At 43.5% G+C, this 24,580-nt stretch overlaps 1 protein-coding gene across 1 annotated transcript in view; it reads left to right on the top strand.

Moving 5' to 3' along the window:
* LOC118125153 (ephrin type-A receptor 7) overlaps positions 1-24,580 on the top strand; it is a 136,327-nt gene that overhangs the window by 72,204 nt on the left and 39,543 nt on the right. The window contains exons 4-5 of the mRNA XM_035183528.2: positions 13,760-13,915; positions 18,821-19,150. Of these exons, the coding sequence (XP_035039419.1) occupies positions 13,760-13,915; positions 18,821-19,150 (486 nt within the window). The remainder of the gene's footprint in view (positions 1-13,759; positions 13,916-18,820; positions 19,151-24,580) is intronic.

Consider the following 24,580-nt stretch of genomic DNA (forward strand, 5'->3'; position numbering starts at 1 on the left):
AGTGAGGCAGTAAGCAGCTCGGTAAAGTGTGTCTGGGAACGCCTGTCGCATCTGCTTGTGCGGCGTGATTCTGCTCAGTCGCTCTCCGCTCGGTTTGAACCTCTTTTTTTTTTATGCTCTGCAAATACCTCGCTGTGTCAGATGCACTCTGGCCGCCTGAGACCCGTGGAGACGAGGACACACACACACACACACACACAAACACGCACGTGAGCGGGCAGACACAAAAAGCATCCACACAGAAACACACACCTAATGCTTTTTGAGTGACTTTACTGGATGACTCACTGTCTGGTTCAGTCTGTCTCCACATGCTACAGCATCTGGACCATAATTCCCAGCTAAGACCTTGGCAGAATATCCTTCGAGATGTTTGTGTACGTGTGTGTGTGTGTGTGTGCACGCATGCTTCATCATGCCAGGAGGATTTTCACTTCACTCTGAGTGAAGTGAAAATCCTTCCACGCAGCGACGACAACCTGTCATTCATAGATGCATATTTTGGATGAGTACTCGGTAAACTCTGGAGATGGATGGAGGGTTTGGAATTGAGCTCTGCTGTGACGGATTTGGACAAATGGTACAAAGACTAATGTGAAGTTTGTAGGTTTTACTTTTTTTTTTTTTACATATACTGTCTTCCCTCCACACTTTCTCATCCCTCCCTTTTATCCCTTATTTTCTCTCCCTTAATTGCTTGACTTCCATCCCATGGCTCCTCGTGACGCCGTCTTGCATGTCTTAATTAAACGGCTGCTTAGAGAAGGGGGTCTGTAAAGGCACAGAGTGAATGGGGGGGGGGATGCATGGGGGAGGATTGGGGCTTGAGAAGGGATGGGTGGTGGAGATTAATGAAAGAAGAGTCCGTTAATCACACAACAAGGTCAAGGCCGCTTTACCTTCACAGCTTAATTGCGGCCCCTGATTGTGTTGCAAGGCCTCATTTTTAATTCAAACAGCAGGTTGACTAAACTACGTTAAATGTCGCTCTGTGTGTGCGTGGGTGTGTGTGTATATGTTCGTACGTGTGTGTGGGTTTGCATAACAAGTGTGTATTTTATTAGTTAATGCTTCAGCTCGCCCTTGACATCGTGACTTCTTCATCACTTCCACTGTTTGAAGAACTTTGTTGCCGAACACACATATATTTTATAATATACTTAAAGAAAGCTGAATTCATCCCTCGTTACATTTTAGATGAAAATTGCATGCAAACAAAAGAAATCAAGACGTTTCGACAAAAATCTGATTTTTGAAATTGCGTTTCCATTGCAACTGTTTCCAAATAAACAGTTTTTTATTTTTTTGTCCCTTAGGGACTCTGGTGCATAATCAACAGCTCATTTGCATTCGTATCTCCACGTTCCGCTCCTCACTTTTTTATTATGGGATGCAATCACTGAGCTGTGGCTGTCGCAGGAAGAGCGTTTTGAATGAAAACTGCAGTGATTGCTGTTTTTTTGCAGTAAGCAACACGGTGGGGAAAAAATCTAATTGTTGCTGCTTTGAGAAAAATGTGAAAGTATCAGTGCAGCACATGTATAATGTGTGTTTTCCATATGCGTGTCGTGATCCCTGACATGGAGCTAAGCCGTTAAACTCAGCGGGGGGGTGGGAGGGGCTGGAGGATGGGCCCACCTCATCCATCTCTTTGATAGACCAACTGTTCCTCATCACATGGGGTCTCTCACACACACACACACACACACACACACACACACACACACACACACACACACACACACACACACACACACACACATATACACACACACACACACCCCGTGTACACACCCTCCAAAAACATTTTAACTGTCGTGTGCTCTGACCGTGACTCTCGCTCAGCAGTGAAAACACTTCATCAGCCTTATGGTCCAAGTGACCCCCCACCAGTATCTCCATCCATCTCTGCACCCGCTCGGCTTTCTAATAACTTTGGATCAGGGACACTGGATCTCAAATGTCGCAGAGAGAATGAGCGATGAGCAGGGATTTGTCTTTTAGACGGTCAGCGGAACGCCACAGTGGAAACGTTATAGAAACCTGAGGCGAGGGTTTTACCTTGGGATCAGAATGTAAAACCAAGCACAGCACTTATCAGGTGCTGCTTTCAGGGGTTTCTTCAAGTGTGACATGTCTTCATACTTGACCATAAAGTCGTGGTATTAGTTTTGACTTTCAGATTAACTGATATATATAAAAAGGGAGGTCATACATCATTTATTTCTCCGAGACATTTTCTTAGAAAATGTGGCTATCATAGGAAGGGTAGTGATACAAAGAACATTTTATTCTAGGGGAAGAAAAACAAGGTCAGGCTACAATGATTCGAGTTTTACGTTCATGAAAAGGAGAAATGATTCATCACCATTTTCAAATGTGATGGAGAAAACGGAGATTTGACCTCGTGGCCTTGGCTCAGACACACGGGTGAAATGTCAAATGAGCATCAGGCATGTGAGCTTTGATTGTGTGTGCTTTGTGTCCACATATGATGAATCCACATGAACAGAGGAAAATAAACTCACAGTATCAAACACACTTCTACGAGAATGAGCTAAGTAAACACCTGTATGATGTAAAGCAATGCAACACAACAGCTCAGCCTCTGCAGTCATTAATACTGCCTCACACACAGGATAGAGTTTATGGGACTAACTTTTCGGCTTGGTGGTGTATTCCACTGAAATTATTATTTCTAATAAAGTGTCTGTTTCATCAAAATAATTTATGGAGTCATTCAAAAATTCTAAAAGCATCAGCTGCAAAAAAATATCACGTTGATTTATCAATAGCTCCCCTGGAAACTAAAATGTTTTTGCAAAGGTTGTACCCATTAGTGGCCTTTGGTGTTGGAATGCATTGTAATGAATCAGGTGGTTGCTCACACTCGGTGCAGTCTGTCAACAGACGTATGTTTTACAGCTGGATCATGCACCTAATCCTCGTGCTGCTCTGCACAAGCATGTCCCTCACTCACACACATTAGGAGCTAATATGCTGTAAAAGATGCACACGGCGCTCATATAGGCACCTCGTTTGCATAATTGCACTTCATAGGCGCCTTTTCCCTTTCTCAGTCCCCTTTAATTGACTCTAATACATGTCTTCCAGGGGTGAGAAGCCATCTGATTACCCTTCACCTCCTTTACCAATTCTACAACCCTATACTTCTCCTCCTCTGCCGTACTTAAAGATATGCAGCGGTGCTCATTGATCTGCATTCTTGGGAAATGTCTCCGGCCGATTTTTTTAAATCTGGGTCATTGTTTATGAAAAAGACGGATTCGGATGAGGCGAATGGAAACGGTACAGTATGTCATTAGCAGGCGAGACTCATTCGCGTTCGCATCCAAGATTTGAATAGCTGATTCAAAAGAGTCTAATGAAATCGGCATGTCGCAACAGACTGCAGGCTCAAGATTATACTTGTTAATTTCCATAACCAGGCCACATTCAACACACACACACTCACAGAAATGAGGGGGCTGCAGGAAAACAAAAAGTCTCTTGTCTCCATATCCTCCCTAATGCCTCCATCAGCGAATGTGATTATAGCTTTCAGTTGCATATATTATTAAATTTTTTAGGAAATCTAGGCGCGTGTGTCACGGAGAACTGAACCGACTCCCACAAACAATATGAAGATCATTTTGTGTTTCTCTTTTTTGTTCAGTCTCCGACAAAAAAACTAATATTGACAAACATTTCCTCTCAAAACTTTTCCCGTCACCCATAGCGTACAGACACGGTGTAGACGTTTGCTTGGTGCATTTTTGTACGTGCACAATTGGAAGTAGTGACGGATGACATTACATAATGCATTTGCAAACGGGGAAAGATAAGTGTCTTACAGGCTGCTGTGCTTATGACCTTTAGTGGAACTACAAATCAACTACTCTTACCTGAGCCATCACAAAGCCTCACATGCACGAACACACATGCAGCCCAATAGCACGACTGTTGAAAAAGAGCAGAACACTGAATTTGGTTTAGTGAGCATGTGTTTGCTGACTTGCGGGCTGATACGGTTTCAATGTAAACGACTGGGATGCTCCCGTAACATTCTCACTTACACCCCAACACTAACATTAGCTGAACCGGTGCTTTGCTGCAAGCTGTTTCCATGCAGAGCAGGTAGCCATGTTAAGACGTGTGTGTGTGTGGGGGGGGACTGTCCATCTGGATGTGAAGGTGGTGATGATGATAATGATGATGATGGCTATCAGTGGGACAAGAAGGCTCAGAGCCTGCAGGCCACCTTGTAAGGCTTGACTGATCAGCGCTTCCTTTTTTCAGTATGTTCCAGTCTGACTTGTCTGTTTGTAGCTCTACTACTTTTAAGTCTGGACCTTGTGTTTTGCCTGCATATGCACATTAGTATTGGAGACATCTCCCCCCCCTTGTGTGCCTTGTGGCTTTTTTATTTGTCTCCATACACACACATGCTTGCATGCAGGTGTTTCTGGGATCGGCTCGGACATGAATAAATGGCTGTGTGGTTCGGGGTAAATGGAAGCCATCAATCACGCGTACGGGGGAAACAAAAACACTGCCTACTTCAGCACGGTGACCAGTGGACATGGTTGCTGATCCCAGCGACTGCAGCGTCAGGGTCTAATGATTAAGGTGAGGTGAGATGATCTGCAAAGTTCTACGGCTGTGAAGCGCAGTGGGTGTCTGTGGGGCCGATGATGTCATCGTAAAGGCTCCATTTACTCTATGAAAATAGATAGTGTACATGTGCACTGTCAGTGTGCACACGTACCTTCATGCATCCTTTAGACGATAGTTGTCACATAACGTCACCTTAGAGGGTTCTGACATTTTTAAGATTTTATTGTTGTGTACGATACATTTTTGTCTCTCGGACCATTAGCTACAACCCCAACGATTTCCATTGGTTCTGCTTTGTTTCATCCACATCTGTAAACTCTCAGGGAACGTGCACAACACGGACAGAATCCTTCTGCATCTGTAGACTGACTTTGATCATAAATTAGCCTTGAGGCAGTGAGGCACAAAATCTGATTTTAAATATATATATAAATATATTTGCCTTTTATTGAATAGTTGTCAGTAGAAACAGACAGAAAAACAGAATTAAAAAAGCCTCATTCGAGCTCCATCCCCACAGTATGTCCGCTCATTGTGCTTCAGTCAGGATGAGAGCAACAGCTAAATACCTGACACGTAAATGAACAGCGTGCGTCCGTGAGATGAGACAGCGAGAGGAGGCGGCGGCGGCGAGTGATATCCTGAAATTGTTCCCTCTCAGTCTTTTGTTCCTCGGCCTCTGATAAATCCTGTGAAAATGATAGCTGGAGCCAAAGCAGGGGCAGCGGATAATGGATAAAAAAAAAAGGGGAGGGAGGGTAGCAGGGAGCAAACATGATGGGGAGGAGGAGGAGGAGGACGGGGGGGAGGAGGAGGAGGAGGAGGAGGAGGAGGACAGGCAGGGCTGAGCAGCGTTTGCCACGGAGCAGAGCTGATAGCCGTCAAGAGCTGTTTGAGAAGATGAGATGGGAGAAAGGTAAACGTGAGAGTGACATGGGTATTAGTGGGCACGGCGAGAACAGAGGACGAGGAAGAAGTCGTCTCTGTCAACAGGCAGTGATTGACTTCTGTGTGTGTGTGTGTGTGTGTGTTTGTGTTTGTGTGTGTCAGAGCCTCAGCGAAGTGAGTCAGTGTGTGTTCATAAAACACAGATATGCTCCCTCAGTCCATGTGTCTGATCTCATCATGTGTATGCACGAGAGGAAGTGAATCTGTTTAGTTTGAATCCATATACACATGAGACACGTCGTTCTGCTTTAATGTCACATTCAACATGGGATTACATGCACAGTGATAACAGACACAGGACTTCAGGGAGGACGAGGACATGGATTCATACCACGTGCTGCACTTTGCATATTCCCCAAAAAATGAAGAGGTTTTATTCATAAATACACTGAAATAAATGAATTTGGTGATTTCCCCCCCACACTTCCCGTAGCCAGGAGTGTTTCAGGGAACGTGGTGGGGGACCGGCCCTCCAGACTGTGCACACACATACATAATAGTAAAACAGTAAAGTTAAAGTGCAACCACACACCCTTCAAATCAGGTTCCTTTTCCACAAGCATTGAGATGTTCTGGTTTTCAACAAACAAAGATTATGCAGCTTTTGGCAGAAAGCTCGTGGCATCATGGGGCCTTTTGTAGGGGGTTTTAGAATCATGGCGTCGTTGCTCTGGGCTCAAGCATTCAGCCAATCTCAGGGGCCCCCTCCCAGCTCAGGGCCCCATGCAATTGTTTGCTTTGCCTCCCCTGTAGCGTAGAACCTATCTGTAGATCCACCACGAGGCTGACATGCGTCGTTCAGAGTGGAAAATAGTAACAACAATTTGACAGATGGCTGTAAAATAAGCTGCAGAAATGTTAGTTTCCATTAATATCATCTTTACTGACGTGTGATGATCCTCTGAACTTTTCTCCGGCTTCACCAGCAGCTCAAAGTTTTCTCTAAATGAGATGACCGTACATTTCTGCACATTTTCATGGTTCTCAGAGGATGAATCCGAACAGTGTTTGAGATCTCCTGGGTTTTTCCCTTGGTGCCATTATGAAGTGCATAGCTTGACAACTATTTGTAGATTTCTTCGAATTTTCATATAAATATTTAGAGTTGCTGGATGATAAATTCAATTTATTCACTTGATCTGCTCAGCTTTTCATTTTGTATCATCATCAGGGTCAGAAATGCAATTTACCCGACACGTGGCTTAATGTAAATACAAACTGTACATCAGCATGTCAGTGTGCTGATGTTAGCATTCAGCCTAAGCACCATTTAATTACCATCCAGCGTCATAGAGCTTCTATGGCTGCAGTCTCTTACTGTTGTTTCTCATTACCTGTAAATTGTCAGAAATAATCCAACTGAACAAAGACGCCCAATTAGAGAGTCGACTTCAGCAGAGTTTGCCGATAGAAAGTAATTTGTCTCTGCTTCGAACTCTATTTAAAGATCTAATTCTGCAGACGTGATAAACAGCGAATCATCACGTGTCTGTTTTGTGATGTAACCGGTGAGAAGTCCAGTGAATGAATCTGCTGCTGTTTACGTTGAAAAAAATGAAATAAATAAAATGTGCTCGTGTGTGTTTTGTCGCTGTGAATTACACGTCTGCGGCGCAAAAGCACAGCTGACATTAATACCCCCGCTGGCATTGTTCGCTAGTTATCCTCCTGTGTTCTCTGTGTGATGTCAGTCTGTGGTAACCAGGGCAGAACAGCGAATGAAATGATAAAGAAAAGCGTTGACCTGAATGGCACGGCTCAGAGCTTTCTCCCTGATTACACCGAGGCAGCCGCCAGTCAGTGGGTGGACCTGAATGAGGTCTTTACTTTGAGTTAATAACAGGGATTTACACTGTCATTCAGGGCTTGGTCATATCTCCAAAGCAGCTGGCCGCGCCGACAGGTTATGACACTGCATGTAGAGAGAGAGAAAATTGTTTGTCTGCAAAGAGCCGAGCACGGAAAGTGTCACGAAATTGCCTTTTTTCATCAGTCACTTAACGTCAACCTATAACACCATAAAAACCAAAGCCTCCATCATGGATGATTTGATACCGGTATTCAAAGTAATTTTCAGTTTCTTAGAGTTTGACTCATATGTTGTTGCAGTTTGCTTCTCGGGAGAAAATGGAGTGATTACAGCAAATTTCAATTGTGCTCCTGTTTAGTCATCACAGAGGCCGACAGCTCTCTTAAGGTTTGCTGTTCTCCAGGCATCTGCACACACAGTGGTTTGTTTTCCTACAGAAGACAGAAGCTGTTGTGCTGTAGCGCTGAGAACTGGGATCCAACTTGATAGAGCACTTTGAAATCCCGCAGAGGAAAGGTAGCGACTCATCAAACATTCAAAACAACTGTGAAAATATCAAGGCCCGGTCTGTTTCGAGAGCATTAATTACAGATGCAGCAATTTTTTTTAGTTGATGAGCAGCGTTGATTAAAAGTAATTTTCAAAACAGGTTCAATGCATCATTTCGCTTTTAACAACCTTTTGCTGAGGAATATTCAAAAGCCTTGATATCAGACATCAGACAACAAACGAATCCAGGTGTATAAAACTCACATTCTGCCGTAGTAGAGAGAAGTCGTTCGCCCTAACTGGATCCAAACACCTTTTGAGTTGCTATGACAACTGAGGGCTGCCACAGGTTCTCTTTCATGTCTGGAAGGGGAGGGTGAGGTGAGGGGTATTCAGCTGCAACACGCGACCTCACCACTAGATGTCACTACTTTCTACACACTGGACCTTTAAAAGAAAGTCCAGGACAATTTTCGTAGACTCGTCAACTCATCCCAACGTCCCTCCCACAATTTGATGCTCTATAACATCATCACCTTACTTCCCCCTTTGCTCCTGTCATATTGACTATGGCCACCAGAGGGCTTTCAGTGAAAACATGTTCTTCTGGGGTGTTTGCAGAAAAGATCTCACATGAAAACCCTGCAGAGTATTTTTTTTACGGTGCAGTCAGAAGGAATAGTATATGTGACCAGTACAGTAGCATTCAGTTTTCCAGTTGCCCCGAGCCCATTTCCCTAAGCTCCAGCTATTCTCAAGTACTTTTAACTCTGGTTCAGTTTGGTCTTATTATTCACTGCTGGCTTTTAAGGCTTTTAAGAACCGTTTCCATTCAGTTAAGCCCAATTCCAAGTGGTCTTATTCCGTCAAAGTTATCTGGGCTCCACAACCTCCACCATCATTTCAAAGTTTTATAATCTGACCCAACCTGAAACACTTAAATGTACCCATCAGTCATTTCTGTCCAACACAGACCTGGAGGACCCGTGTGTGTGTGTGTGTGTGTGTGTGTGTGTGTGTGTGTGTGTGTGTGTGTGTGTGTGTGTGTGTGCGTGTGCGTGTGTGTTTGTTCGAAGCTGTTTGACGGTAATGGAAATTATTTCTGCGGATGTTAAAGCTGCCCACCGTTTGAAATAATGCAGAGGAATTAAAGCTCTATTAATAATTGATTTCCACCTGCTGGAGTCACGTCCCATTCTCCTTTGTGCCGTCTCTTCTTTTCGTGCATTGCCTTTAAAACCTTTTTTTCAAAAACACAACAGAAACTAAAAAGGCCACTAAAAAAACCAACAAAACAAACAATTTAAACATTTCACAAACTGCAGCCAAAAAAACCAACGACACCTTCATTTGTCATCTGTGTGTTTTAGTTGGTTTGTGTTTGCTCGTCAGTGGAGGTTAAGCTGTGTGTGTGTGTGTGTGTGTGTGTGTGTGTGTGTGTGTGTGTGTGCGTGTGCAAGTGTCCAAAGCAAACCTCCTTTAGCGTGATTAATATTAATCAATGTGTACTGTCACGGAGGCAAAGGGACAATTCATTGCTCACATTTATTGTATTAAGAGACCTCATGATTTATTAATGGGCATGTTTAAGGTTAGGGGAAAGAAAGGGAAGGGGAAATAAAAGAGAGAAGGGCAAAGCGTAAATTGATTCCCTCTACAAAGGCAGAAGTCTATTAAGGTAATTTGTGAACTCATTGAAATGTAGATTCTTCTGCCTTTTTTAAATTTTTTTTTATTCATTAGATGGTGAAACTTCTGGCATATCTCAGTGTCGAATATCTTACTGTCACTCATCTGATTTAGATTGATACCAAGTCTTCTAATTTTATCCGACCACCCTCGGGCTTTCTGCTCGTACACATGCCAGACAATGCTTGAGTTGCGTATATTCCCACTATAGATGACCTTAGTCTCACTCGCTGTCACCGCCTCTTTCAGTGTGTCTCATTCGTATGCATTACACGTCCACCCCTGTCTGTCTATCTGTCAAGCCGAAGGAGTCCGTTCTCCTGTGCTGTCTTTGTACAGTAGTTAGCCGACTGTCTTTCTGTCTCTCACACACCATCTGTCCGTCTCCAATGGACTTGGCATGTCGCTGCATATCTATATTACTGCACCTTGAAGGAATATGTCTATATATGTGTGTGTTTGTGTACATGTGCTGCCCTGTTCCATTTAATCGAGGCTCCCTGTCGGCACATAGGACAAATTGATCAGTTGCTTTGCCAGCTGTCCTGGCAGATCTCTCCTTCTGTCTCCCTATTTCTCCCAACCACCCCCCCTCTGCCTTTCTATCCCCCGATGCTCTCGTTCCCACTTTGACTCGTATACCTTCACAATTAAAGGGCAAAGAAGGGATGAAAAGCACGTCTTCTAATGGCCGAGGCGGTGTTCTTTACAAGCGTCTTCTTCTTCTTCTTTTTAGTCACAGTTGGATGCTTTTTAGAGATTCCACATTCTCCCATTGGCAGATGGCTGCGAGCCCATTTTGATTGACGTGACCTTGCCTGGCATTGGCTGTTGGCGGCCCCTTTCGAACCATCCCTCGCTGTGGTGGATGATGGGCGGCGTGCAAAGCCAGCTCCTTTTGTTATCAGAGCTGCACATATTGTCTTGATACACCCCTATCATTAGACACACATTTCCAAGGTGGGCTGGCGAAATGCGTGTCCACACTGAAATGAAGAGATAAGTCAGAATTTCAACCAGACACGAATGTGGCCAGCTCGCTTTTAAGCATGATAGGTAGAAAATGCTAAACCAATTTCTCCTCTCGCAGATCTATGCATAATTTTGCCTTGATTTGGGTGCCATTGGTGCTTGATGTTGTTGGCGTGGTGAGGGAGGGATAGATGCAGCGTGGTCATGAACAAAGAGCCTCTACAGGGTGTGTGTGTGTGTGTTTCTCATGCTTGGCTGTGCTGTGAGCTCGAGGCTTTTCTCCGTGTAATGACAGACATTAGAAAGTCGATTACATGATTCTTACAGCTTCAGATACGCGACTCGCAGGCGTACATGAGCGCGCGGACACAAAACACACGCAGTCGTGCACTCACTTTGGTCAGAGCCAGGAGAGGCTGACGGCGCCTGCTAATCAATGTGTGATGGCAGGCCTTTTGTGTAAGTGTGTGTGTGTTTTGCAAGCATGTCCAAGTTGAATAGGTGAGACAACACAGGCCCCCTCCGTTATAGTGCTTGTGTCTCCATGAATGTTCATGAGCATTTCAGTGCTGCAGGATTGTGTTTGTTTCTGCACCTGCTGTGTCTTGTTGTTCTCACACGTGGCCACGTCGCCTCCTCTCTTTATTACCGACCGTGGTCAAAGTGTGACGCTGCAGCAGAGGTGGGAGACAGATGTGAAGAATTTTCTCCAGCAAGCTTCATTTGCTGTTGAGCATGTTTCCAGTGTTGTCAGTCGCTCCCCGTCCTCTTGTCTGTCTCCTGTTGGAGACGCAGCCCAGCCTTCATGGTCGGTAGGCTGATAACGTGAATGACATTTGAAAGATGTGAACAAGACAGTTGAGGACATGTTAAACTTGTCTGTGATCTTAAAACAAATGTCTCATGTCTTTGATCTCATTCTTTTGAATAGAGTTCATGCAGATTCGCTAAATTATCCTGATGTAGAAAAACAAGTGACACATGTTTTGAGTCATTCAAATCTTCTCTTGATCTTGACACTGACGTTTCTACAATTCTCTTGTATTAAGACTTTTCCTTTAAACATGCCATTCTATATGAACTAGATTAGGTCAGACTAACTCTAAACTGGCTAACAACTGTAGCATTGAAGCGAGAATGTATACGAACGCTGCCATTAGATGTCAGTCTATGTGGGGGGGGTATCAATGTCCCGCCTATACACGTCCTTGACCAATCACAAATCAGTCTGAGGTGTCAATCATGATCTTCACCCTGGTTTTATAGCAACAAAAAACTTGGACTTCAGTGTGATAAGAACTATACTAAACGTGGCAGAAACCATCTTTTGTTACGTATATTTTGACTTTTAATTTTGTCCCATGTCCCATCCACTAACATGGAGGTAGCAGAGTTTACGATCTATACTACAGCCGGCCACTAGGGGGCAATCGAGACGCTTTGGCTTCACTTATGTCGGAGCTGTCATGTCGTCCATCTTTATGTGCAGATTATGGTTTTGAGCCAAAATCAACCCAAAGACAACTAAAACAATTAGGAATTTAGGAGTGAAATGCTCATTGAGTAAATTAAACCTAGTGAGTTGACACGTGGAGAGGAAACCCTGTAGCACTGTTGGTTTTTCAGTGGAGGAAGATCAGCAGGGTGAAAATCGATCGAGGAAATAAGATAAAACGGGCAGATGAGAGAGGAACGCGAGGCAGAAATGAAACGAGAAGCCATGAGGAATGGGAGAAAGGGAAAGTAAATAAGACAGATTTATTACGAGGATAGAAATAGAGTTAGAGATGAGAACGGGGGAGCATGCCCGACCTGCTGTTAAGAATACAGTCTCAGAAAAGGGGCGACCGGAGCATCGAGCGAGATATAGGCTTTAGCCGGCTGCCTGATTTCACACCCATTATCGCCTGCTACAAAGGCCCGACGAGTGGAGAAATGAAAACTGCGAAGAGCGAGGGTGTAAAATAACCTGTTTTATTCTGTTTGTGTTTGTGAGTGTGTTTGTATGCACCACCACCCAATGTCACAGATGTACTGATAAGCTTCTATTACACGGTTTATATTCCTGTGAGCCGCACACGTAAGGTCACGAGTGCTTATCACCCTCGTCCACATTGTCACCCTTTGTAGTCTGATGTGCAGCGGTTTGGATTCCACCGCTTAGAGAGACGTCTCACATGGAAAAGATGAATGCAAAATGACAACACAACTGCAGAAGCAACAACACAAATGCAAACATCACAACACAGCGGCACAATCCACAACCCAACTGCAAAAGCCAGAACTTAATTATAAACAGACAACAAAAATGCAACAAAACGGACAACAAGAACGCTATGACTTAAAAAGTGACAACACGATTACAAACGCCACAACACAACTGCAAAAGTCCCACAACTGAAACACAACCACAGCAGAAGTGAGCGACACTGGATGTTGACAATGAAGCGATGCTTGTCTATTCTTGATGTTACGGTACAGGTGCGCTCCTCTTTTAAGGTGCACCCTTACCGTAACACCTCAAATAGACAAGCATCAAATTTTAGCTTCTTTAGTTGTGTTGTGGCATTTGTAGTCGTGGCTTTTACATTTGTCGTTTCCTTGAATAAGCTTGTGAGACGTCTCACCCACCGTCGGAAATCATTCAAATAAAATGGGAAATGTGGGAATTTACAACCAAATGAAGTTTTGTAGTTTGCGTGGCTGCGCTTCACCTCGGCTTGTTTTTCATTTTCATTTCCGAGCTGGTTCAATCCTGCACGAGCCTTTGAAGCCGAGGCCACTGTTCACACGTAATGTGACAATTGTTTGTCAGATGGATTTAGTCTCCTCTACTTTTCTCCGCTAATCCTATCTTTTATATCGTCTGTACGTCCCAGTGGATTCACTTGCTTTATTTCCTCTCTCATGCATTGAAAGGGAGATTAGAGGCTTTTTTCTTTTCCTCAGGCTTTAAAAATGCAGATGTGCTTAGTGGCGTTTTACATGCAAAGAACCCGAGATGCTCATAAATGATATAAGATGGTTTTATGTTATCTTTTAAAAAAGAGCTGGAGCATTTTTATTAGGTCCTCTATAGAAAAACAATGTGTGATTCATGTGTTCATCCCCATCTGAGTAGATCTCCATCTTTCACAGGGATTTCTCTTGTTGTTGAGATAAAGCAGAAACGATTAAATCACATTCCTTTGGCATTATCTGACGTTTGGCATTTTTGTGCGTCCTCTTTTGCAGCGTGTCCCCCTGGAGCCTACAAGATGTCCTCCAGGCAGCAGGAGTGTTTCCCCTGCCCGGCCAACAGTGTCGCGGAGGAGGAGGGATCCGTGGTGTGTGTGTGTGAGGAGGACCACTTCAGGACTCCCCTGGACACTCCCTCAGCCCCGTGCACACGTAATAAGATTATATTTGATTATATTTATGTGCGTGGCGACCTTTGGTATTCTGTCCTTCCTCCTGTAACACACTTATATGATGTACTATTCCATCTGGACATTTTTTGCACTAAGTGAGCAATTTCATGTTTGTAAGCCAATCATTATCTCACCCCCTCCATTTAGCCGTTCATATCTCCGCGTCTTCTATGTCCATAAAGATCACTTCCCCCCCTGTGGTTTACCCGTCCTTCACCCTGCATCCTGTCGTCCTCGTCCCCCCCCCCCAATCCTCATCTCATCAACCCCTCCGTCTGACCTGCACCCACCTCCCCCAGTCTGTGTCTCACCGTCTATCCTTCGTCCTCCATCTCCTCCTCATCTCCCCCAACCTTCACCTCTCCTTCGCCTTCCAGTCGTCCGCTATAGTGGTTGGATTTTGAAAGCTCATAAAAAAAGAAGTCCACCCAAAAGCGTGCTGCCCAGACTGTTGACCAGGAATTAGTCTGCCCCAAAACAGGGGGAAATGTGAGTCTGGCGCTCTGTTAATAAAACAGTTTTCCTGTGGTCAAAGTTTTTACCGTTACAGACTTAAATTTAAATATTTCTTTATTATTTTCCTTTTATAAGTATGATGTTATTTAAATAAATTATCTTAAAAGTAGAGTAAAGATGCTTTTTACTGATATCAGATATCAGTCGTTGATTAAACATCTTTGAGTTCATTCTCCATAGACCAAATATCCTCGGACACATTATTTTATGATTTAAGGTGGATTTTTCTATAATTGTTACTGTAACCTCTCCAAACCTGTGATTTCACCTCGTTGGGTTTTATCCGGTCATTACGTATCCGTCCACTTCAGCCATCTCCTCTGGCTCTTAACCTTTTATCACCCGTCCATCCTTCATTCCTCCCGACACAATGACCACATTATGCAGTCATCACGGCCAGTTTCTCCATCTTTTTAACCTTGTGCATTCTCTCCGTGTTCGTCCACCTTTTCTCCTGACATCACTCATCCGTTTTTCTGCTCTACATCCATTATCCACCTTCCTTGCGCCGGACCAACCTGTCTTCTTTTAACCTCTCCATTCTTCGTCTTTGACCCCTGAACACACACTTACTCTCTCTCTCTCTCTCTCTCTGGTCTGTCTTCTGAACTCGGCCGCTCATCGCTCTTCTCTCTCTCCGCTCTGCCTTTTCAAATTTACCTTCCTCTTCGTCCTCTCCTTTCGTTCCACGCGTGCAAAGTTATCATCTTTCTTCCCTCTGTCAAATCTCATCCGTCTATCCTCCAGCGACAAACGATATCATCTCCTCCCCGCTGACCCCATCTCTTCGTCCCACACTTCCCCCCGACTCCTCTCCCTCACCGAATTCCGTTCTTCTCCAATAAAGATGCACTGCCAGGCCGATGAAACCAGGAGCGTACAGGGCAGCCCTATCGATTCCTGCACGGAGAACAGCCTGTTGATTTAGCTTAGTAATTAGATGGGGGAATAATGGGCTCAATATCCTGGGAGTACTCAGGCCAGCGAAACCATAAGGTCACTGTCTCTCCATGCATGGTTGTATGCACACACTTCAATTGTGTGTGTGTGTGTGTGTGTGTGTGTGTTTATATATATATATATGTGTGTAAGTGTGTGGTCATACTAGCTTAAGTGCATTGGAGGGATTTAATTAGAATATTGATCGCTGAGCTCTGTGATCCCTGTGTGATAACATTTATAGCAGCCTAATGACCACATTAATTACACTATTGATTCGGTAATTATGATCATCCCCAGATTTGCCTAATCCACCGCATGTGTGCAGCTGGAGAAAGGGAGCGCTTGATGAATCTAGCAGTTTAGGAATAAAGGAAAACGGGAGCGTTAGCCCCGACGAATGAGGTTTGATATGCACACTTCATTATCCCTGCAATTAAAGAATAATACCAGTGTGGTTTTATTCTTCTCCTCTGACATTAATGCCGGAGAATTTCCCTAAACCCTCGTGTGTTTACCGTAGTTAAAAGCCGCTGCTGTCTCTTTGGAATAAAAGGCTCTTTATTGTTTAAAGAACCACATGAAAGAACACGGCGCCGCATGTTTCAGATGAGATTCATCTGGTAATGCTTCCTGACACCACTAATTACCATTAGCTAATTACCAGCCATTTACAAATTTTCCATTACAGCACACAGTTAAATATTCCCCGGTGGCTGTGAGGAGGAAAAGTTCGGAGACGGGGGAAGTATTTCCTTTGCGTTCGCCGTTGACAGAGTGGAACCACCGCTGACAGAACAATGACACCAGCCTTATAATGAAAAAAATACCTCAGAGGGATGCATAATGTTTTTTCCAAATGTATGGCTCCGCAAGTCGATTTTGAAAAGCAGTGGGAGACCACGAGTTTCAGGAGGAGGCATAAAGTTGCAGCAGAAGAGTTTTTTAGCATCTGGGTTATGGAAAATGCATAAATACAGACTCCTCATTGGCTTTAATGGTAAAAAGTTTTAAATAAGAGCAAATTTAGATTTTCTACCGGATTTCTTATCTTTAACTTCACTCTTTTTTAAAGAGCTACTCCTGATTGGTGGATACAAGTTAAATAAACAACACATTGACAAAAATATCTCACAGTTAGAACAGCCTCATATAGTTAAAAAACAGAAATAGCTAACCTGGCTCTCTACGCTTGCAGAAACTGTATATCTAGATATAGATAACCTATATGCTTGAAATGTGCTGTGTTATCTTAGCAACACATGATTGTTTTTGTCCCGACCTACACATTTTATCTTGATGAAGTATTAATTAAATGTATCTTCATTGTTTAGAAAGATTAAAAACACAATCGTTACACAATAGCTACGTTATTATTTCTCTTGACTGTGGGACGGACTCAATTGTGTCTCGTTACTTGAAAACAACTGTTTTTAAATCATGGAAATCACATGAGCCTTATAGTGTCTGGTGTGGGCAAAATTATAAATAAGAAATTGTCTTATACTCTTCTGGTGGTATTTTATTGTCTTATGATGTTGGACATGGAGAGAGTTGAGGAGTAGAACTTTTATTTGAAGTTGAGACGTTAGGAAAGAGACACTTCAAGAGAACGAGGGAGTGCAAGGCCGAGGAAGCACAAAGGCAGAGGGAGCTGTGAACAAAGGACCCAGCTGTGTCGACCTCGTGTGTGTGTGTGTGTGTGTGTGTGTGTGTGTGTGTGTGTGTGTGTGTGTGTGTGTGTGTGTGTGTGTGTGTGTGTGTGTGTGTGTGTGTGTGTGTGTGTGTGTGTGTGTGTGTGTGTGTGTGTGTGAATGGTTTCTGGGTTTCTTACGTAACCCTGTGCTCCAAGGTGTGTCTGGGAATGGGGGGGTAACTGTGATGTGTCTTACAGCTCGCACAGAGCTGCACATCTTCACTTATTCATCACGCAGCACATGCACACACATGCAGGGGCGCATTGAAAATTCATGGCCTTTAATGGACCCAAGCTCTATTTAGCCGCCGTGTGCGTGGACCTGCAGGAAAAGCCTCAGGTCGGTCAGGACACGGACGTAGGGATGGGATTCAGGCCTCTAACCTGACATTTGTTACAGCCCTTTTGTTTGACACGTCTTTGTTTCAACTTGTGGTTGATTTTAATTTACTTTAGATAAGTGGCTGAAGATGGCGCATGTTGTTTTCCTACATATTTCATCGGCCTTGAGGACATAAGTGTAATCGAGAGACAGTTATGATTACAAGTTTTTCCTTAAGAGAGAGTGCCTCCATAAATTTTGACACACAAAACCTTATGTATACTTAAGTGTATATATATATTTATTTATACTAATGCACAAATATCGTGCATTTCTATCCAACCACTCTTTCTGTAATGGATGGTGTATATTATAAATATATCTCCCCTCATTATGACGATCTTATCTTATCTTCAGCTCAAACTGGTCACATCAAAACAGATCCATGTTCCAGGAGCGTTAGAAGCTTTCTCCATGGCAACACACCTTCAATCACTGATGCTAAGTGGAGGTTTTGTTCCACAGATCACTGTTGACATCACGGGCAGATTTGGATTTCAAGCTCACACGTATTCACACGAAAAGGAGATTTCACAGGAACCCATAAAGTTTCTATTCATTGAAAAACACAGATACACACACACTGGATATTTAACATTCATCCAGTTCCCACTTTTATTCATATTCCCCAGGCATCACGTTTAATCCCATCTCACTCCAATAAATGTTCTGTTATACCATTATAATTCCACATATGCTTTTCTCAGTCGCCTCCTCCCATTACGATCAACTGGTTCTCATCAAATCAATTGTTTCTTGACACCAAATCCTGGGAGGAACAGGATGGTCATAGCGTGATGTGCAGAGTGAGCCCATCCCACTGTGAAACCCAGAGGCGCTTAGTTCTGAAGTCATGGGACAAATCTCCTTCTGCAGCGTTATGACGTTGGAGCCACACAGGTGGACTCTGACATGTCGTGTGTACGAGGCCCTTTTCAATCAGTGTCCAGCTCCATTCAAGGTCACAGAGATTACAACAAGTGGACACATGGGATGACATAAACAAGGTCGGGTAAAAAAAATACAGTTAATGCCTTGTGTATTCAGAAAGTAGATATTTTTTTATACTTATTATATTTGAAGCACTGCCCGCCTTTATTTTGTGGTGTTTCTTATATATATATTGGCACGAATCTTCAAATTCCAAGATATTTTGTCATTTGAAATTGCTCGAGGCAAAGGATGTGTTTTGCTAGAAAGGTTTGCAAAGGAGGGAATTCATATTAGTCTGGTTCCCTGTGTGTCTCGTCTTTTGTTTGCTTTTCGAAAGAGACTCATGAATTATTTAGGGGTTTAAAAACAACAAATCGAAAAGACAATTTTCCCTTTTCTTTTCTTCCCTTTTCTCTCAGGGCCCCCCTCCCCTCCGAGAGATCTGGTATACAGCTTGAAGCAGTCCACGCTCATCCTGGAGTGGGCGGCGCCGTCCGACACGGGCGGCAGGCTGGACCTGACCTACAGCGTGGGGTGCCGGCGGTGTCTCGGGAGACAGTGCGAGCCGTGCGGGGCGAGCGTCGGCTTCGTGCCTCAGCAGGTCGGCCTGACGGAGAGAACGGTGACCGTGGTCAATCTCCTCCCCAACACCAACTACACCTTCACAGTAGAAGCCTTAAACGGAGTGTCGGAGCTGTTGCCCAACAAGAGGTTCTACACGCAGGTCAACGTGTCAACAAGCCTTCCTGGTAAGTCGCAGTTTGATATTTAAACACACACACAGGCTGAGAGGCATGCGTGAGGAAGGGGGCCTTTAAATTTTAAGTTACTGTACCAGTCTGCACTGTCAGGAGACAAACAACAGCTGAACAAGAATGGGGTCACGCTTGCATTTCCAAAAATATGATTTGGCAAATGCACTCATCCGAGACAAACCAGCTCACTTGCGTGTCTCTGGAACGCTTTGAGAATTCAGGCTACATCACGTGTGAGCCAGAAATTAAATTTAAATCAACTTGCTGTGCGGGGGGTTCCTCGATTTAAGCATCCTAAAGCAGTCCAGGTTTTAGGGAAGTCCATTAGTGTCTTGCAAATAGACTTCCAGGCTCGATTTGATTAAATGTGCTGCTGCTTTTCCATTAAAAAGAGGTAAAACGTGTGATAAGATTTGTGCTATTTTGCAGTAGATTGTGTTAATGGATGTGTTATGGGAGAATATTTCCAGATATGGATCCGGTTGATTCTTCTAGTTTCTGGTAAAGAAAAAATAGCCTCATTTATTAGATTAGATTTAGTGTTTCCTAAATGTATTTGCCCATTTGACTTGAATTCCCTGAAGATTTCCAAGGTTTGGTTTCGAGCCGAGTTCGGTCAACAGGGGTGGGCCGCTTCTGCCCACACACACACACACACACACACACACACACACACACACACACACACACACACACACACACACACACACACACACACACACACACACGACATGTACCCACTTGCAGGTACCGTGCACCCCCTTTACATCATAAATTGATGTACTCTAAAACGACACCGTGGCCTTTCAATATCCTTGTAATTTATGTAGATTCTCACACTGCCTGCTGCAACATACAGGCACATGGCATTCAAAGCCAAGTGTGCATCCTGCAGAGTGATTTTCATTCATGTGTACACTAAGTAGCACAAACTCATTAGACACACTTCCCCCCTCGCACTGGCAGCGTGTCTGTCGATAGAGCACAAAAGTCTCCGGTGGAGGTGATCGTATTATCAGCAGAAGCAGAAGCAGCAGGCCATTAGCCGGGTGCTTAAAAAAAGAAGAAGAGCTTGCAGACCATGTGCTAGAATGTTTCAGTCGGACCAACAACCACTGATATATTCCTGCAGGTGTGTGTAGTCAACAAGAGTTGACTTATTATTTTGTGTGAAACCCATAAAGAGCTCTGGGTCGGCAAAGTTCACTCCAACAACTGAGAGGAACAAAAATAAGATATAGTTTCTAAGAAATGATTAAAAAAGCTTTTTTTTTTAAAGTCTTTACTGTTGAAGAGGTAGAGCGGCTCGTCCACTAGCTAGAGGGTTGACGGTTCGATCCCCTTCTCCCCCATCCTGCAGGGCAACATACTGAAACCCACATTTCCCTGTGTGTATGAGGGATGTATCATAAAGAAAGTGCTGCTCATAGATGCATTGTTTGAATATGTGTTTGAATGTGTGAATGGTAAATATAAACATAGACCATCTTCCATTTATTCTGGTGGAGAAAAAAAAAAAAACTTAGGCCGTCAAAGTTCCAAAAAGCAGTAAAACCATAACAAACGTCTGGTTTGCTCAATATTACTTCTAATTCTTTTTCCATAACAATTTTCTAATATACGATATTTGCAAGCTCACTTTCCAAAGGATAATTATCTGAGTCGCAGCATGTCCACCTTTTGCAAATCGCTCCCATCCGATAAATGTGGTGAACACTTTGGGGCCATTTGATTCAAAGCCAATCAACATCTCATTGCTCTGTTGTCTCATTTTGTTCTCTTACAACCAAAGATCCCTCTGAACAGTTGTGTGGACTCAGACAATACATTCGTCTAATCGTCCAAAACCTTGTAGCCATGCCAACCACGGCTTCAACAACACTAAGTGTGAAAAGACCAAACAAACCCCCACACACAGAAAAACAAATGTACTTTACATTACATAGATTAACAGCTTTAACACTGACAAACACGCTCTTATATGGAAATGCACACATACATTTTCCCGTCGTGCCCACTGTGCAAATTGTTGCTAATTTGTTTGCAAATCTTTCATTTGGAAGTGATGAGAGAAATATGAGTCTGAAGAGCATAATGAGTGAAATGAAGTATGAGGAGAGAGAATCGGCACAAGAAGGCAGGCGACGGAGAAGCTGTGAGAAACAGAGAATGGCAGAGTGCGTTGTTGCCATTAACTGGAAATTAGTTCAGATTGATGTGTTGCATAATAAATGGAGAAGTGTGAATACAAAATACCCCCATGCTTTAAATGTTTTAATTGGTATATTGGAGATGGGCTTTGAGACTGGAATGTACACAGAGCGGATTTAAGTGCCTTGTTGACCTAGATCCTCTTGACCAACTGTAAATGTTATGTAAGTGTAATGTCTCAACATCTGGACTACAGAGGTTCTTTATCCTTTTTCATAACCCTGCTCAGGGATCTTGAATTCCTCAAAAGGCATATTTTCAACTTGAAGAAGCATTATGCGATATTTGAAAAGCCACAAAATCGATGCTTAGAAGTAGAGACAAACCATAAGTGGAAAAAGTGGTTATGGCTCGCTCGCTATACTCTTACCTCATTTCATTAGTAACAGAGTTTGTCTGAGTTTGTTTACTTGAACCATATTTTTACAGGAGGTTTGGAACCAAGAGACTGAGCCGTACATTCCAGGGATTGGTTACAAGACCAAAACAATAGGCTTAGCAAGGTAATTGTTATGTGAAGATACACATGAAGTTACTGCTAATACAATACAATACGATTCACCCGTGTTGCGATACAGGGGGATTCAACATAATTTGATTCAGCACGATGCTATGCCCTTCAAAATAATGATCATTATTTGCAATTCAATGCAAACACTTGATTTATTTGATTCCTCTGAAGAAGACTGCAAATCCTAAATCAACCAAAAAAAGGGACGTGGCTATATTTTGCAAATGGAATGAGATTATAAACAGTTGATTTGTAACAATTCACTGGAACATATGTAGCTCATCTTCCTCCTCCTCCTCCTCTTCCTCCTCCTCCATGATAACCACCTGGACACAGGTCCCACTCGTGCAACACGAGGCCAAAAGACCAAATATTTCAAAATATTGTTATTATATTACTGAGTTTATCCCAAATAGCATCCGTGCACCATTTTTAATCAGTGAACAGGCATCTATTCAATATGTTTCCTTGTTGAATCTTAAGTCATCGCTGCTGCTTCTCAAACCAAACTCCTTTACCTGCCATCGTTTGAAACCTACGATAAAAACAGCTGATGCTAACGTGGCTAACAAGCCGCAGCTCAGCCGGCTCCACCTGCCCGAAGGGATTTAGCTCAACCCAAGGTGAGGGACACTTTATCAGGAGAAAGAAGGACAAACCTGCGGTGATTATTTCTCCTGTCCCCGTGGTTCTCTCAACCTTTCTCCCTGTTATCTCCCCGGCCCTGTCTGTCTGTCATGTCAGCAGTTGCCATGGCGTTGATTCGTGGTTATTATGGGGTATTAGAGTGTGAGCTGTCCCTCTAACCATGTCATCCAGAGGGATTGGACAAGGGGTTAGGAGAGTGTGTTTGCAGGGGTTTCAGAAGACTTTAAGACTTTCTGTGTCAGGGAGGATTTAGACTGACGTGTGTGTGTGTGTGTGTGTGTGTGTGTGTGTGTGTGTGTGTGTGTGTGTGTGTGTGTGTGTGTGTGTGTGTGTGTGTGTGTGTGTGTGTGTGTGTGTGTGTGTGTGTGTGTGTGTGTGACATAAAAACGGTATTTGATGTTGAAATGTGTAGACTTACTTTCAGTGTAATGTCACATGTCTGCTTTGGTTGAAATGACCTTTGTTTTTTTTCCGCACTTGACTAACAGAGCACGGTTCAGATCAGCAGTTGCAACTAAACGCCACATGAACCAGCTCAACTCAGTGGACAGCGCCACCTTAGGGTCGTGTGATGCTGCGTGAATGTTCGTCTAAAGAAGTTTTCATTAAACTATAAGAAACGATTCTTATTTTCCGGTCTTACAATTAACTGTGCCCTTAAATATAAGATATATAAGATTAAAAATTGTAATGAATGCAGCCTCTTATTCTTGTGCAACCTCTTCTTTAACTCTGTGTCTGATTCTTGTCGTTAGCATTTACCCGTCATGTTGTCGTTTAAACATTTGTAATATGCAAATTGTGGAAATGTTCTGATACTAGCATCACATTTAATAGCTATAATGTCAATATTTCACCTTTTTAAAGTCCCAAAAGTAAAATGGCGACATGTCCAGGTATCAGAATTGGGAAGCGAGAGATGGTGTAAAATAAATCACCCAAAAAAATGGCATCAATAATCCAAATCTGATCCATATACATTAACGCTACGGCGCTGAATTCAGACACTTTTGCATGTATTATCCGTTGCTATGGAAGACGAGCAAAACTTTCAGAGAGACGGAGACGAATCCTCACAAGAACCCTCGTGGCATTTTTCGTGGGTGAGACTGATCCGAGTCTCCGCGACTGTGAAAGTAGACGGCTCATGTAGGAATAATGGCCAGAAATCCTGTTCAACCAGGTCGGGCCGCAGAATTGGAAAAAAAACGCTCCTGCACAGACCTCAACCTTGTGTCCGTACATGTGTGGGTGCTCCACACCAAGACTTTACTCCATCAAAACTCACTGACCTTTATAAATACTGCAGCAGGGATTTGGGACAATGCTAACACACACCAGCGCACACACACACACACACACACACACACACACACACACACACGCACACACCCTCTGTCTCTCTCGCCACCTCATCATCACTTTATTACTTTCTGCTTTTTTTAACCTCCTGCCTCCCTCTGTATCCAGATCTCTCTTCTTTTTTTTTTTCTATTTCCTTCCTCATTTCCCACACCATATCCTTTCCTGCTCCCCATATCACCTCACTATTCTTGGATGGTAATTTCTCTCCCTCCTCGTCCTGCCCCTCTCCATCCACGATCTCTGCACCACATGTCATGACATAATCACCGCTGCCGCCCTCCTCCTCCTCTTCCTCACTTCTGTTTGCCCTCATCCTCTCTTACTGTACTGTATCGTATTTGTTTTTCTGAGCACGGTAAGCTTGTTAGCAGCGGGTGGCATGGTTTCGCCAGCCTCAGGATTTAAGGGCACACTCGGAGAGAAGGAGCTTGGTGCTATTTTATGGCCAAAAATCCCAACCACACACACACAGACTCACACAGACTCACACAGACTCACACAGACTCACAGGGAGTAAATCAACATCACTATATACTAAGACTCTATTTCTTATTAGAAAGCAGCGGAAATAGCATTTGAAATCCAGCAGTACCTTCCATTAGAACCAAATACAAATTGAATTCTTCACAAGTATCTCCTCGTACTGGATGCTCGCACCATGCACAGTGGACGGCTGGATTTCTTCCCAG

The sequence above is a fragment of the Hippoglossus stenolepis genome, chromosome 17 (genome assembly GCF_022539355.2).
Source record: "Hippoglossus stenolepis isolate QCI-W04-F060 chromosome 17, HSTE1.2, whole genome shotgun sequence".
NCBI classification, from domain to species: Eukaryota; Metazoa; Chordata; class Actinopteri; order Pleuronectiformes; family Pleuronectidae; genus Hippoglossus; species Hippoglossus stenolepis.